The sequence below is a fragment of the Mastomys coucha genome, unplaced genomic scaffold, assembly GCF_008632895.1.
Source record: "Mastomys coucha isolate ucsf_1 unplaced genomic scaffold, UCSF_Mcou_1 pScaffold21, whole genome shotgun sequence".
Classification (NCBI taxonomy): Eukaryota; Metazoa; Chordata; class Mammalia; order Rodentia; family Muridae; genus Mastomys; species Mastomys coucha.
This window is the reverse complement of record NW_022196904.1, coordinates 144,905,016-144,921,533: the sequence shown is the minus strand read 5'-3', so window position 1 is coordinate 144,921,533 and position 16,518 is coordinate 144,905,016. Positions and strand designations below refer to the sequence as shown.

Genomic DNA, 16,518 nt, shown 5'->3' with positions numbered 1-16,518 from the left:
GATACACAAATAAAATAAAGCTATGCTATAAGCCCCAAGGAAATAGTAACGGTCAGTAAAATTATCCAAGCCAAAAAATTTCTCAGAACCTCACTGAACCTGACAGAAGAAAAAGTAGGGAACAGCTTTGAACACATTGGCACAGAAAAAAAAAACTTTTTGAACAGAACATCAATAGTGCAGGTACTAAGTTCAACAAATAGTAAATGGAACTTTATAAAACTAAAAAGCTTGAATAAGGCAAAGGACACATCAACAGAACAAAATGCCATCCCTTAGAATGGAAAGAGAATTTTTCATTAATGCCATATCCAACAGAGGGCTAGTATCTAAAATACATATAATCTCAATCTTCTGAACATCAACAAACCAAATAATCCAGTAAAAATTGTATAAATATCTAAAAGGAAAATTTAAAAGAAGAATCTAAAATGGCTGGGAAACACCCAAAGAACTCTTCAAAATTATTAGCCATAAGGTAAATGCAAATCGAAAGTACTTAGAGATTCCATCTTACACCTGCTCATGAGGATGAAGAGCAAGGGAACACTTCAACGTTGCTAGTAGGAGTGCAAACATTTTGTTTTGCAACTTACTTTTAATAAGGGTTCAACTTTACCTCTAGCCCACCACCTAGCAGAGTGGAAGAGAAAAGTTATTAGGATTTGGGGGCAATGGACCTGTTCAGCAATAGTTCTTTGGGGGTGAGCTTGATCTTTGGGGCAGTAGTTCCATCCTATAGCAAACACCAAATACAACTTCTCAGCTGCAGACCAGTCATCTATGCAGGAAGACAACAGGCACAAACTAGCAGCTACAATCCAGTCCTTGTAGCAAGCAGACACTAGGCAGCTATAGTTGAATCCTGAAGAAACTGCCAGGCTCCCCAACAGGACTGAGCTGAGGTCCCAGAAGCTGCAACTGCCACAGGAACCCCATAAGCAGTTCTTAGGCAAGTTCCTCTCAATGGTGGCATTATCACAAGTTGAGATCAACAGTGCTATGTAATTCAAACCAATACATGTGTATCTTTAGGGAAGAAAAGTAAAGTGTAGCAAGCCAAACCAAAGCTTAGCGCTCCTTTCCCAATGTCTGTGTGGCTTCATTAAGAGTCCTTTCACATGTTGGTTTTATACAAACATCCTTTCACTTGTGTCTGCTTCAGGGAAACAGTCTTTCATGTGTTTGCTTTAGCAAGATGCCCTTTCACCTCTGTGCCCAAGCAAACCATCATTTTACATGACTAACTTATGGAAGTCAATATGGTGATTCCTCAGAAATACTGGAATGGGTGTACTACAAGACCCAGATATACAACTCCTCAGCATACACCCAAAGGATGCTCCTTCTTCACAAAGTTATTTGATTACTTAACTATATTTGTAGATGCTTTATTCACATGAGCTCAAATCAGAAACAACCTGGATGTCCTCCAATTGAAGAATGGATTAAAAATGTGGTAATTTACATAGTGGAGTATTACTCGATTGTTAAAAATTGACATCATGAAAATTGCAGTCAAGTAGATGAAACTAGAAAAAATTATCCTAAATGAAGAATCTCAGACCAGACTCCCAAAATGAAATATGGTACATATTCACTTATAATTAGGTATTAGCTGTCAAAAATGTTCATGTTACAATCTACAGACCAAGAAAGTTTATGTAACAAGGAAAACTCTGAGGGGGATTCATGGATCTCCCCTTGTAGGAATAATAGATTTTGTGCATGGACTGGGGGCAGATGGGAACTGGAGATGGAGGCAGAGAATATGGGGAGAAATAACTGGAATCATAGGCATTTTAGTGACAATGTAGAAATCTACTGCACCATTTTGTAAATGTACCACATTTTCTGTATCCATACCTCTATTGAGGGACATCTGGGTTCTTTCCAGCTTCTGTCTAATATAAATAAGGCTGTTAGCAACATAGTGCAACATGTGTCCTTATTACATATTGGAGGATCTTCTCGTATATGCCCAGGAGTGGTATAGCTGGGTCTTCAGGTAGTACTATGTCCAATTATCTGAGGAACTACCAGACTGATTTCCAGAGTCATTATATCAGCTAGTAATCCCACCAACAATGGGAGAGTGCTCCTCAATCTCCACATCTTCACCAGCATCTGCTGTCACCTGAGTTTTTGAACTTAGCCATTCTGACTGGTGTGAGTTAGAATTTCAAATTTGTCTTGATTTGAATTTCCTTGATGACTAAGGATGTTGAACATTTCTTTAGGTGCTTCTCAGCCATTCAGTATTCCTCAGTTGAGAATTCTTTGTTTAGTGCTGTTCCCCATTTCAGGGTGGGGTGCCCCTACTTGGCTTCTTTGGTCAACAAAACACATACATTCTTCAAAGAAAAACACTCATACCCATATCTTACCTAAAAATAAATCATTTATTTCTTCTTTATGGAAGAAAAAAAACCTAATATGACAGAAAGAACACAGATACATCAATGACCTTAATTAGTTTTCGCTACCCTACCTCAGCTGTGATATGATAGATGCTATATCAATGGAAAGAAATTCATGTCTTGTTCCAAGATGATAGAAAGGAAGAAATAAAAAATGATAGGAAGAAAGCAATGCATTCATTGAAATGCAAAAATGAAGACAATTGATGAATTATCTAAATTAGGCTTCTGCATGCCATGTATCTAAGATATTAAGATGTGTATCTTTGAGAATAATATATATCTTCATGAATTTTCCTTACTGAAGATACCTCCTCAGCAGGCAGTATTTACAAAGACATCAATCGATCATCAAAAATTATTATTTGTGTCTGATGTAGCAATTGCTATAGGAGAATATAGAAAGTTTAAACTAAAATTATATTCACAGCACTTTGGAAAATTAGTGAAGATGATCCATGGTGAACATAGGGGAAAAAAAGAATCAAGAGCCAAACGTAAAAGGAAAATAAGGTTTTTAATTGTTTGTCATTTAGGGTTGATTGGCTTAACTGATAGATACTCCACTATACCCAAGATACTCAAGATATCAACTAGTGTCAGAAGCTGGGACATGGGAGAAAGAGTTCTTCAGAGCATCTTTGATATCTTTATTCCTAAGGGTGTAAATCAGAGGATTGAGTAATGGAGTACCAAATATATAAACCAAGGCAATTTGGCGGTCCTCATCCTCTGAGGTGCTAGAGCGGGGCCTCAGGTACACAAGGCTACAGCAGCCATATTGTAACAAAACCACAGTGAGGTGGGAGGAACAGGTGGAGAATGCCCTCTGGCGACCCTCTGTAGAATGCATGCGCAGAATGGTAGAAGCAATGAACACATAGGAGATGAAAATTAGCAGGAATGGGACTGTCAGAACTAGGATACTAACTACATAGAGGACTGCCTGGTTCACATGGATGTCAGCACAGGCTAGGCGCATGATAGGAGCCACATCACAGAGGAAGTGGTTGATTTCCAGGCGGTGTCTACAGAATGGCAACGTGAAGGTAAAGGAAGTAAGCTCCAAAGAGAGAAGAAGTGCCAAGCTCAAAGAGCCTATTACCATCTGGACACACCGTTTCTGGGTCATGATGAGGTTGTAGTGTAGTGGGTTGCAGATGGCCACATATCTGTCATAAGCCATGACTGTCAAGAGAAAACAATCAGTGCAGCCAAAGACAGAGAAAAAGAACATCTGTGTCCCACAACTAGCCAGTGATATAGGCTTCTGGGCTCCAAAGGTGTTGGAGAGCATCAAGGGCACCACATCTGTGATATAGCAGATTTCCACAAAAGACAGATTGCCCAGGAAAAAATACATGGGAGTGTGCAGGGAGCTGTGCTTACACACCACCCAGATAATGGTGGTGTTGCCACAGAGGATCATCAAATACAGGAGGAAGAAGAGGGTGAAGAGGATTGCCTGAAACTCGGGAACATTGGTTAAGACACGGAACACAAACTCGGGTGGGCTGGATTTGTTCAAGAAAGACTTTCCATCCACCATGTCTTCTGAAAAAAGAAAAAAAAAACAATGATTGATGGCCTGTATTAAGCGTAGGAAGGCTGATTCTGAGTTTTGATATAGGATTGCCTATTTAGTATTCTGTTTTCAAGTGAAATGGGGAAAATACATTCATAATAGAAGCCTCACATGGTTTCCTCTGGACGCCTTCCTTAATTGGGCAGTGGCCTATAAGGTCTCATTGCAAGCTATAACAATCAATTTTCCTTTTGATACATCCTATCACTTGGCCTTTTAAATTCCATTGACATGAGCTAATATTTTGCTCGTATTTTATTGTATTTAATTAAATATGTATAATTTTAGATATTTTAAAATTAAGTCAATGGAAATTCTGGCCATCCTTTTGGCTGAGAATTGTTATTGAAATACAACATACACATGGAGAACTTCTGAAAAAAATCCAAGTAAGAAGTGAATTTTTGATTTTTGAAATGAACAATGAATATACCAGTATAAAAATTGTCAACATTATGAAATGTAACAATTTCAATAATGTAAAAATATCCTTTATATTTCCCTAAGTCTTTATTTTTCATGAGTAACTACTTTTGTCCTTTATCAATGCAGATTAGCTTAATTGTGTTTCAGTTTATGAATGTAATTATATGGCATGTAACTTATTATTCCTGTCTAATTGAAATTAAAACAAGACCCAAGCAAAGTTCTGTGTTGCTGAATGCCTAATCAGAATGTGTGACTCACAGAAGAGAATTTGTAATGTAAAATAATATGCTTTGCACCAATTATAGTGTTTGAAGGTGTCTGTTGAGCTATTAGGGCAAAAAGTAATTAAGTATTCCCAGCTGTGGACCCTTTGAGCTACAATAATAACCAGTGGCCTGGGATGAAACGCTTACTGTTCCAATAGTGACCCTAATGTTATAGGAGTAACCAATCACATTATACTTGAATTTAGGATATTCTCCACTGGAGAAAAATTTGGTGTCCAGTATAAATAATTTATCTAAAAACTCCCTGGCTAGATCCATTAACTGACCCAAAATCTCTGGGCTTGCTAGATTAAAGACATTCAACTATTCATTTTTTTTTGTTATCTAGTAATTCATACAAACTCACAGACTACATCTATTACTCCCAATATTCTGTAGCTTTCTTCATATCTATTCTCAGAGACTACATTAACCCTTAGTATATGCTGATTTCTGAGTCTTCAGTTAACTTCATTGGAAAGAGCATGTGTGAAATACTCGGCTCTGGACTTTCCTAGTTTAACTATCATTTAAACAGTTATATGTAAAGTCAGTAATGTCCATATTTCACTCTCTTATGCACCCTCAAATAGGTTTTATTTAAAATCAATTTAATTAAGTTGCAAAATTTCAGGACTGTTAAATTTCCTTCAAATCCAGACAGTGTTCAATGGCTTCTTCCATAGATTATACAATAATCACTTAAAACACATAGATTGTGGCTTTTCTTTGCCTAGTGGCTATCTATTTATATATGCTTGTAATATTCAACATGCAACACTAAAGAACTTTGTTGAGATGGATTTAGCTAATCAATAGTTAGTAGACAGGATAACAAACTATTAATGTCCTTTTGAACTGACATGTTGGGTTAATAATGAGAAAGTCATTGATTTTCTAGCTATTCCTTTGTTGCAGATTGATAATACCAATCCAGACACACTGTGTATAAAAAGCAAAATGTTCTTCAAAACATGAGAGAATCATGAAACCACAGAATTCTCTAAGTATAGGCCTTATGTATGCTCACTTACCAAAATACACATAAATTTGAATGCCTAAGGAATATAAGAAACATGTAATCCTACCTTTTTATATCCTATCTTCCATAAGTGACATATCTAGAAATTAAGTCCATTGCAAATGTATATGATTGTTATTAGAATGCCAAATGCCAGCATTTACATCCTCATAGATTAATTTAGAACTGAGCCTATGGGTATTCCTTAAATATAATTTTCTCCTTGGTTACCCTAGGAAATTAAAAACATAGTTAAGAAAGTGTAAACTTCATGTAAAAAAAAGTCATCAGTATGATTCTGATAGTCCAACCAAAACAAACACTGAAGCTTAGGGCACAATTGATAGGATACTAATAAAAACTTAAGTTGATGAGGTAGAAGAAACTGACAGAAAAATAGTAATGTGACGTCTGTCACAGGAAAGAGGAATCTTTTAATAACAAAGGGAAAAACTTTTATTATCCTTGTCAGGGAATGATATAATTGCACATTATTCAAAAGCAAACTCTTAACAACTCCAAATGCTCACATGAGAAAATCTGCCTCCTGTTTGTAAGGAACCAAGTGATAACTTCTATCAAGAGAACTGAATGCTTTGGCTTCTCTCCTACTCTTTTTCCATGTTTGTGAAATACAAAATTGTTAAAATGTTCTATAGGCTTCTTGTATGTTCGTGGGCATCTCTTTCTTTAGGTTAGGGGAGTTTTCTTCTATAATTTTGTTGAAGATATTTACTGGCCCTTTAAGTTGGAGGTCTTCACTCTCTTCTATACCTATTATCCTTAGATTTGGTCTTCTCATTGTGTCCTGGATTTCCCGGATGTTTTGGGTTAGGGTCTTTTTGCTTTTTGCAGTTTCTTTGACTGTTCTGTCAATGTTGTCTATGTTATCTTCTGCCCCTGAGATTCTTTCTTCTATCTCTTGTATTCTGTTGGTGATGCTTGCACCTATGTTTCCTGACTTCTTTCCTAAGATTTCTAACTCCAGAGTTGTCTCTTTTTGTGATTTCTTTATTGTTTCTACTTCCATTTTTAGGTCCTGGATGGTTTTACTCAATTCCTTCACCTGTTTGTGTTTTCCTGCAATCCCTTAAGGGATTTTTGAGTCTGCTCTTTAAGTGCTTCTACTTGTTTACTTGTGCTCTCCTGACATAGAGGCTCACAGCCATCCATTGAACTGAGTACACGGTCCCCAATGAAGGAGTTAGAGAAAGGACCTATGGAGCTGAGGGGTTTGCAGCCCCTTAGGACAAACAACAATATGAACTAACTAGTACCCTCAGAGCTCCCAGGGTCTCAACCACCAACCAAGTACTGCACATGATGGGTCTGATTGTTTTGGCAGCATGTGTATAGTAGAAGATTTCAAATTCGATCATCAATAGGAGGAGAGGACCTTGGCCCTGTGAAGGTTCTGTGCCCCAGTGTAGGGGAATGTCAGGGCCAATAAGTGGGAGAGGGTGGGTGGCAGGCATGGGGATGGGGGAGGCAACAGGGATTTGCTCTACTTGTTGTTTGTTTGTTTCTTTGGTTTTTGGAGGGGGAACTGGGAAAGGAGAAATTTACATGTAAATAAAGAAAATATCTTAAAAAATTGTTAAAACACCAAACCAAAATAACATTCATGAAGGATAGACAAAATGTGATGGAGAATGTAGAACTAAAGCACAGTAGAATATAATTGAATAGTTCCTAATGAAGAGTTCCTACATATAGGAAACCTGAGCCTCAGTGCATGCAAGGAAGGCATGTATTGAACTGGTTGGGAAACTGTGTTTCGAACATTTACTGAGATTGGCTTTTTATTACTGGAGAAGGGTCTTAATTATTAAAACAAAATATGTTTTCTAAGTACAGATGGACAGAGCACTACTGATTCATTACAAGTTGTCACCTAGAGATAGGGAATGGATATGGAATAGGATGGTTTTTATTGAGATTTACTGAGGAAATACCAGTATGAATGTCAAGTAGTATTTGGACTTTGTCATTTTTCCCTCTCTCTAGTTTAGCATTGTGAATGTCACTGTCTCTTAAAGGGCTTTTGTTTCTGTGGAGAATTTGAAAAATCATTGACCATACAATTGAAACTAGATAAATGAAGGAACGGCTCTTCTGGAATAGTGGTTCTGGTGTCTCTCATGTGATTCTTGCCCTACAAATTTGAGGAGGAAATGTTTTCCCATAAAGTGGAAAATTGAGAGTTATTTCTGTATTTTCTTCTTATGCTGATTAGAGGGGAATATTTGCTGAATGCATAGACTTCCTGACAAAACTCAAATAGATAACATGTGTGCATTGATCTATAACTAAGACATAGGGTACCTTTACAGGTTTTTTGTTTTTTGTTTTTTGTTTTTGTTTAAGTTCTAGATTGTTTTTTGGCCACAAGAGAGACGTGGGTGTATTATTTCTTTTTTTTGTTCTTCTTCTTTAAAATATTTTTCCATCCTGATCAGTTTCTTCTGTTTCCAGACCTCTCTCCTCTCCTCTACCTTCCCCATTCATTCTCTGTTTCTCTTGGGAAATGGACAGACATCTCAGGAATATCAATCAAACATCACATACCAAGTTTCAGTAAGAGTAGGCACCTCCACAACTTAGATGTCCCTCAAGCAAAAACAACAACAACAACAACAACAAAATAACAGATAAAGAAAATGTGGTACATTTATACCACTATTCAGCTGTTAAAAAAATTACACCATGAAATTTCCAGACTTGTGTATTTTTGATTGAAGATATCAAATGTACTTATCTTGTTCTACTTCTCAAAGCTACTAGGGGTGTTGTGCAAACTGTTTTGAGTCTTTAAGGTGCTTCTTTAGCTGGTTAAAATCAAGGGTCCCAAATTTAAAATGTCACAACTCTGACTGATTATAAAACCATAGAACTTACTGACTTCTAGACCTTAAAGCTTTTTGCACTTACCGGTGCAGAGGTAGAAGTGAAGCATCTATCCTTGGATGCTTAGAACTAGACTCTTTATCTGAGTCCCAGTGTTAATACAGTCATAGACTCACAGGGGCTCACATGGGGCAACTGCCTCATCTCAGTTCCTTAGAGACAATATCCCTGTAATCCTTTTCTCATGAGAAACAGTTATTTTTACATTTTTGTCTGGGAGGCAACAGGGAATAGGCAGGTAACGGTTTTTATTTGTTCTTTCTTTTTCTTTGTCCATTTCTATACTGTGACTTTTTCCTTGTGATTTAGTTATTGTTGTTCAGAAAAAGTGGACTATTGCTGTGTGTGTGTTATATTTTTGTGAAGTGAAAGAACACAGAGAGTTAAACTTCTGTATTTTCTTCTTATGCTGATTAGAGGAGACTATGTGGTGAATGAATGCTTAGAATATTGAGATGGAGCACCCTGCACTGAACAAGAATGATTTCATCTGTAGAAGAACATAGACAATGGCCACTATACTTTTCATTGGCTGCCAGAGTAGAAAATAGTCCATAAAACCAATGATTCAATACACAGGATTTCTAAATGGAAACCAAAAATATCTACACTTATAATATTGAGAAAAATGTCTAAATAATATTGAATTGTTTCTTTGATCACTAGTAAATATGGAATAACAGACCCTGAAATGGACAAAACTAAGGGAAACTGTTTATACAGATGCACATTAATATACCCTGTCTTCTAATGTCATTTAAACAATTTTGGAGGTTTTTTCTCACCTCAAGAAAATTCATTCTATTTTTTCAAGAAGTGGATCAATCCTATAGTTTAAGAATGAACATTATGTAAATCACATATGTTCATATTTAATATAGAACAAAAAGTATATTCTGCTGAACAATAATAATGCATTCTGTTAGTATCATCTATCTATCTATCTATCTATCTATCTATCTATCTATCTATCCATCTACCTATCTGTATCATCTCCCTCATTTATCTGTGTATCTAATATCTATTAACCATCAATCATTTATCTGTCCTATATTAGGTCTCATGTACTATCTACTTGTTTTCCCTATCTATAGCTATGATATGTTGGTTATCTATTAATCAATCATCTGTTCTGTAATATCTGTAATCCACCATCTATCTGCCTTCTTTGTCTGATGTCTCTCTGTGTCTCTGTTTCTGTCTCTCTGTCTCTTTGTCTCTCTGTCTCTCTCTCTGTCTCTCTCTGTCTCTCTATGTCTCTCTCTGTCTGTCTCTGTCTCTGTCTTTGTCTCTGTCTCTGTCTCTGTCTCTCTCTCTGTCTCTCTCTCTCTCTCTCTGTGTGTTCATGTATGTGTGTGTTCTATATTCCTATCTCTATCCCTTTATTTGTTTCTCTATCTGGATTGAACTACCAAAGAAATACAGTAGGAACAGAGTCCTTTATTTCATAATTCATCCATAAAGGATAATTCAGAATTGGTACATATTTTACAGTTTTAAGATTAAGTTTTGGGATTGTAGCCCAAGGCACAAAGTTAAGTTTTGGTGCTTTATTTAGAAAGAAAGATGTTAGGGAAGTCAAGTAGATGAATATAACAAAAAAAGCCAATAAAAGCATTTTTAAAATGTAATATGATACATTGCTTTGTGAGACATTCTTCACAAGAATATTTATTAAGAGATCTATTCTCTTAGTGCATGATTACTATGAAAGGAATTCCATAGCTGGTAGCAGCTCATCCAGGAGAAACTGTTTCTGTCTGTCTGTCTGTCTGTCTGTCTGTCTGTCTGTCTGTCTGTCTTTCTGTCTGTCTGTCTGTCTATCTGTCTATCTGTCTATTTGTATTTCTACCATGTGTTCTACTCTTTCTAATTTCTTGTTTCCCATTTGCCAAGGTGTTACCGACCTGCAGTAACATTAAACAGTGGGTAACCTGGAAAAATGAAGTTAGAAAGGAGAGCAGCTGCTAGAGAGAGTTAAAGATAGGATAGAGTGGCCACAGACATACCTATCCACGTGTATTAGATGGAAGACATTACTGCTCAGCCATCTCGGTTCTTTAATAATAATCCTTTGTTCTTCCAACAGATATATTACCTGGGCCAAAAACCCTTCCCTCAAAATACGTCAGTGTAACAGTCCAATCAGTGACTTCCTTGCTACTCTGTGGGGGTGGAGCTTCTGAATGTAACTGGAACCAGGTTTCGCTCAACAGGTGGGCAGCTGCAGCACTGGGGCCCAAGTGGTTGCTGTTTACTGTCCGGGCTTTGGGGAGGGAGTCCACATTTCACCCTCTCTTGTTAAAAAAAAACAAATGCAGGGTACAGGACATGAGCTCGGCACACTTGTATGGGAATCATCATGGTGCGTTGAGCTTCTCTCTCTGGCTCTGTACCCTCAGGCAAAATTTGCACAGTGAGAGCAGGGCTTATGACACGTCATTATCACAGACAGCCACTGGGCATGTGTTTACCTGAGTTAACCTCACCACCAGAGAGAGCGCTACTTTCTGCACCACCCATCCATACCAAATGCCAAGTTGTGCCTAAAACACCTGCAAAGTCCGGAAGCTGCCACGATTCTCTGGAAGCAGTCGAGGAACTTCTGACAGTCTGAGGCCGAAATGGGGCAGCTGGAGCCAAGAGCACATGCACGGGGCCCAAACGAGCGAATCCATGTCTACATAAGATTTCACAGTTGCAAATCTTCTGCTAGAGCTCTGGAGTCGGTTGCCCAGGGAACAGGTCTCAAGATAATGTAAATAAGTCCTTTGAAGACTCTAGTCGAAATAACCTTTGAAATGCTGGAATCTCGGTGGTATGTCAGCAACTTCGGGATATTGCCTGCTCTCAGAATATAAACATTGAAACGACAGCAAAACTTTGCTTTGGATAAGCCATAGTTTACTTTCTCCTGCTTTATCGGGAGTAAGCAGGATTCCAAATCAAACAGGAAAAACAAGTTCAAAACTGGCAGGAAAAGCCTGTCAGCCTTAGAACAAACTGAACGAAAGAAAAAAGGAAGAAGAAAAACTTTCTGAGCTTTCCTGCTAGGACAGCAGCTGCTCTGAATCAAACTGGTGTACCAAACTCTCTGGGAACCACCGTGTCTCCTCCTCTCTTCATGAAAAAATGAAGACTGAGCCTCTGCCCCAAATCATGCCATGCATTGGTGGGTGGGTCTCTCTAATGCACAATAGCATGAGAATTAATAGATTTTGGATGCCAATGTCATTCTGCAGCAGATCGACTTATAACATCGGCCTGCAGAAAATTCAAAATAAAGAGGACAACAGCATGTCTATAAAAGGATACTGCGTCTGTATCCACTTGGCAAATAAAAGTAAAAAGCTGTCATTGAGTAAAAACCCTAAAGGAGCCCCTTTTCCTGGGCAAGGTGGGGTGACACGCCATATTAAAAAAATGATTATTCAAGACAAGCAAGAGGCAATATGCCTTTAAGCATGAGCAAAACAAAGCATGTTTAAAAAGAGGCAAAAAATGAAAATGAGTATAATTTAACATAATCTAAAAGGCAAAACATGTCTCTAATATAAGCAAAAACTAGAGCAAAGACGCTCTCAGGGAGGAGTGCATATCCTCCTACTTAGAAATGTATGACTACATTAGTCAATTCTATAAGGAACATTAAATATATGTAAAAAAGAATAAGACAAAAACCAAATAATAAATCATTTAAGTATAAGTAATCAAACTTAAGAGTCTGAGAAGAAATAGTCACATGTGTATAAATTAACATCAATTTAGAGATCAAAATCATATATTAAAATTGACTAAATATAGGTAATAAAAAACTCAGATAAGTAAGTATCTATATATTAATAAAAGGATAGAACATGTGACATAGCATTGGTCAAAATGGCCCAGCAGGCCAGAGCAGTGACTGCTCCCCCGAAAGTCTTGAGTTCAGATCTCAGCAACCACAACCACTCACAGTGACATCTGACATTATGACTATAGTCTCAGTGTACTATACTGAAGCAAGCAAAATAAGTGAAAACTTTTGATATTAATATTAGCAGAAAAACACGATAGCTTATGGCCATCTGTACAATCACAGTGTATTCATACACATCTATTAGTATAGAGTAATAACCGATTTAATGTTTGAAGAAAAAGATGTCTCTAGGTTGTTAAGACATTTCTTAAAAATACTTTCAAAACTTTATCATAAAAATTTTTGTTAATAATATAACAGTTTGGTAATAGGATATAAAAACTTTATATAGAATATGAGAAAAGATAAATTTATATCAATGCCCTTTTTTGCCAAAGAATTGCTGTGAGCAAAAACTAAAGATTTGGTTATAATTGACACGTGACAGAAGCTTCCTCTAATTTCTGTAAAAGGCTGTAAGTCTCACCAGTTAATTCTTAACAGAGGCTTAAGTCCGGTGGTGAGTTTAAGATGAGTCTAAAATAACTTAAAATAAGCAACTCATCTTTTCTATTTAGAAACAACTCTCTTGATGTAGCTGAGGCTTTAATAGTTAACTTCAAGGCTACCAGGACAATGAAGGGAAAAACAACCTCCTAAATACACAATAACTCTAAAAGAAATAGGCAAGTCAAACTGTAATGTTTCTATAAGTTTTATGACCTCATCTACTCTACATAAATTTCAAATTTACAATTACTTAGGCCCACATCTGAATGGATCTGTGAAAATGTTGATATTGTCTCAAAAACCATTTCCCTGAGGTAAGGGAGAGGCATAACCAGGAAGACTTCCCTAGCCCTGGTTGTAAAAACAAAAGTAATGTCTCTAAGGCTTCTGTGTGTTTATGTATTAACTCAAATGTGAACTATCACTGAGCATACCACCTGAATAACATTTAAAGCTTACACCTCCTGAAGTGAGGTCAGATTCTAAGGGCGACTTTGTTCTTTATCTCTGTTTCTTTTTCTAGCTGACTTTAAACTAAAACATAATTAGTAACCTTGGTGCTGTAAAAGTACTGTTTCTAAAGAAAAAAATCTATACTCAAGCAGGACTCAGTATGAATAACCCTGACTCTATTAGTGTGTCTCTGAACTGTAGTTAATGAATCTGAAGTCAAGCCCATACATAATTTGAAATACAGCTAGGAAAAAAAAACTTAGTTACCACAGATGTATGGCTTGTATCTGAATTCTAGCTGGAGTCAGATGGGATACTTACCTAGTCATAATGGAGGAAGAGGCAGGCAGATTCACGAGCCACAGGACAGCCTGGTTTACACAGAGAGACCCTGTTTTAAAGCAGATGGCAACATGCCAGAGTGATGCCAACCCAGTTTTGGGCTAGAGTCAAGTCACTGATAATAACTAGTTGGGCTCTCAGTGAAGGAAAAACAAGTTATTTTGTTTACAAATGCCCAAATAAAATGAGGACACGTGTTATAGTACCAGCTCAAATCTAGTCTTTAAAAATAGATGTAACAAAGAAAACCAAGTCTAAAAACTTGTTTAACAATAAATAAAAGAATATATATCTTTAAAACTAGCTAGAAGCCAAATGAGGTCTATTGAAATGAGAATAAAAGAATTTAGAAATTAAGCTTTAGTTTTATAATTTTGAATCGAATACTAAAAATTTTATGTCAAAGAAATCTGTTTGGCCCTAATAATTTAAGCTCTGGAAAAGTAGTCACGTAATTGAAACCCTGTGTGTCCACTAGACCTGACTAGATCGGCTGAGAATTGCCAGCTTGTAATTTATTGTACAACCACTAGATGGCGTGCACGGGCAAACATGGAATCTGTGAGCATGTGCACTGCCATGGCCGCTAAGTCTCTTGGGAAGTGTAGTTTCGCATAGAGCCGTGCTCTCTGGGAACTCACCTCCCCCGCTTGGGGAGAGCCTGGCTAGGGCCGAGGGACCCTCCCAGGTGCCGAAGAGTGACGAGCACCCACTCCAGCCCTGCTCACTCCGGCCTTGCTCGAGAGGGGGAGGGAAGTGCACTCTAGTGTGGAGGGAAGTGCATTCTAGTGCAGAGTTTGTAGCACCGCGCGCAGACTCAACCAGACTACAAAATGATCTTGCTCTGAAGGCCTGTCTCCCAAGCTACACACAGAGGACATGTTCCTAATCTTTGTGCTCAGGGGAAAGTCCCCAGACCAAGGGCAGAGAGTGCACAAGAAGCGACCCCTGCGGGGCAAGCTGCCAGCAGTGTCTGCTGAGCTCTGCTCCCCCAGCCACGGCCCAGCGTGGCTGCCTGCTCACTCTGTTACACGTATGCGCAGGCCAGTGGCCCTTGGCGGGACCACCAAGCCATCGGGCGAAGCCGCTGAGCACACAGCCCTTGCCCCACCCAAGGCCAGCCCCTGTATCCGAGACCTCTGCCACACTCCGGACACCCCATGTGACTGCATAGCAAGGGCAGCAGAGAGGGGGAGGGGAGCGTACTCTTGCACAGAGTCTCTAGCCCCTCCTCCGACTACACCTGCAGTCAACAGCCTGTGTGAGCCAGCCTCCACAGCTATCTCCGCCACATGTGCAGAGGGGCAAAACAAAAATGCAAGACGACACAATCCGCATTCATCCGACATACACACACATTGAAACATGTAAACAAGACATAATAGTTCTTCCTGAGCCTATGCACAGCTCGTTTCTGTCCCCAAGGTATCCCCATAGCTACGTCCCTATCTGTGCCAGCTTGGGCTCAGATAAACCGGCGGACCTGCCATATCTTGGCACCCTGGCTAGCCAAAACCCAGCACATAGCTGTCTATCCCGGCGAGAATTTGCCGTAACCCCGTAGCCACTTACCATCTATGATAAGTGGGTACGTCCCTATTTGTTCCCGCTTGGGCTCAGATAAACCCAGCTGACCAGCAGATAACCCCAGCACTCTGGCCAAAAAACCAGCACTTTGGCTGTGCACCCCAGCAGGAAATGCCATCCATATCTTATAAGAGAGTTCAGTTTAAATATACTCCAAACTAGCCCGACGTTAGGAGTGCCATCTGTTACCAACCTGCAGTAACATTAAACAGTGGGTAACCTGGAAAAATGAAGTTAGAAAGGAGAGCAGTTGCTAGAGAGAGTTAGAGATAGGATAGTGTGGCCACAGACATACCTACCCACATGGAAGGGTAAAATATTAGATGGGAGACATTACTGCTCAGCCATCTCGGTTCTTTAATAATAATCCTTTGTTCTTCCAACAGATATATTACCTGGGCCAAAAACCCTTCCCCCAAAATATGTCAGTGTAACAGTCCAATCAGTGACTTCCTTGTTACTCTGTGGGGGTGGAGCTTCTGAATGTAACTGGAACCAGGTTTCGCTTAACAGGTGGACAGCCGCAGTGCTGGGGCCCAAGTGGTTGCTGTTTACTGTCCGGGCTTTGGGGAGGGAGTCCACACCAAGGTATATCTCATGGAAATCTTTATGAATTTCCAGGTTCTGGTGAATTGGAAACCAGGACCCATATTCTATAACATGATTCTTTCTTTGAGTCTCACAGTAGTGAATATTTTGTGTAGGTTGGCACATGGTCTCAATGTCAGCTACTCATGATTATTCAACATTGTCTTAAGCACAACACCTAGCATTGGTCCTTTCTACTGTCTGTTCCAAAAAATCTATTATTATTATTTTTTACCAACTTTGATTGATCTTGGTGATAAGCACAATACTCTAAATTTTAGGATTTCATCATTTAAGCATGTATTTTTTAATGTATTTAAGAATGTATTATTATTGAAGTTTGGGCAAAACAGATATAAACACTAAGTAAAACTGGAGAGTATAGCCAGTCTATTTATTATTAATAGTAATTATTTTATTTATATTTCAAATGTTGCCTCTCTCCCAGTCCTCCCTCCCAGAGGTCTTCCCATATCACCTCTCCTCTTCACTTCCAAGAGGGTGCTCCCTGG

The 16,518-nt window shown here is 38.5% G+C and overlaps 1 protein-coding gene across 1 annotated transcript; it reads right to left on the bottom strand.

Annotated features, from left to right (window-relative positions):
- Nucleotides 1–2,911: 2,911 nt before the first annotated feature.
- On the bottom strand, nucleotides 2,912–4,002 carry LOC116101099 (olfactory receptor 10Q1-like). The gene has a single exon (XM_031384786.1). The coding sequence runs from the start codon at nucleotides 3,967–3,969 to the stop codon at nucleotides 3,010–3,012; it is 960 nt and encodes a 319-aa protein (XP_031240646.1). The 5' UTR covers nucleotides 3,970–4,002; the 3' UTR covers nucleotides 2,912–3,009.
- Between the last annotated feature and the right edge of the window lie 12,516 nt (nucleotides 4,003–16,518).

What these genes read in the sequence shown, in the direction of transcription:
- LOC116101099 (XM_031384786.1), bottom strand. Translation starts at nt 3,969, where the DNA reads ATGGTGGATGGAAAGTCTTTCTTGAACAAATCCAGCCCACCCGAGTTT.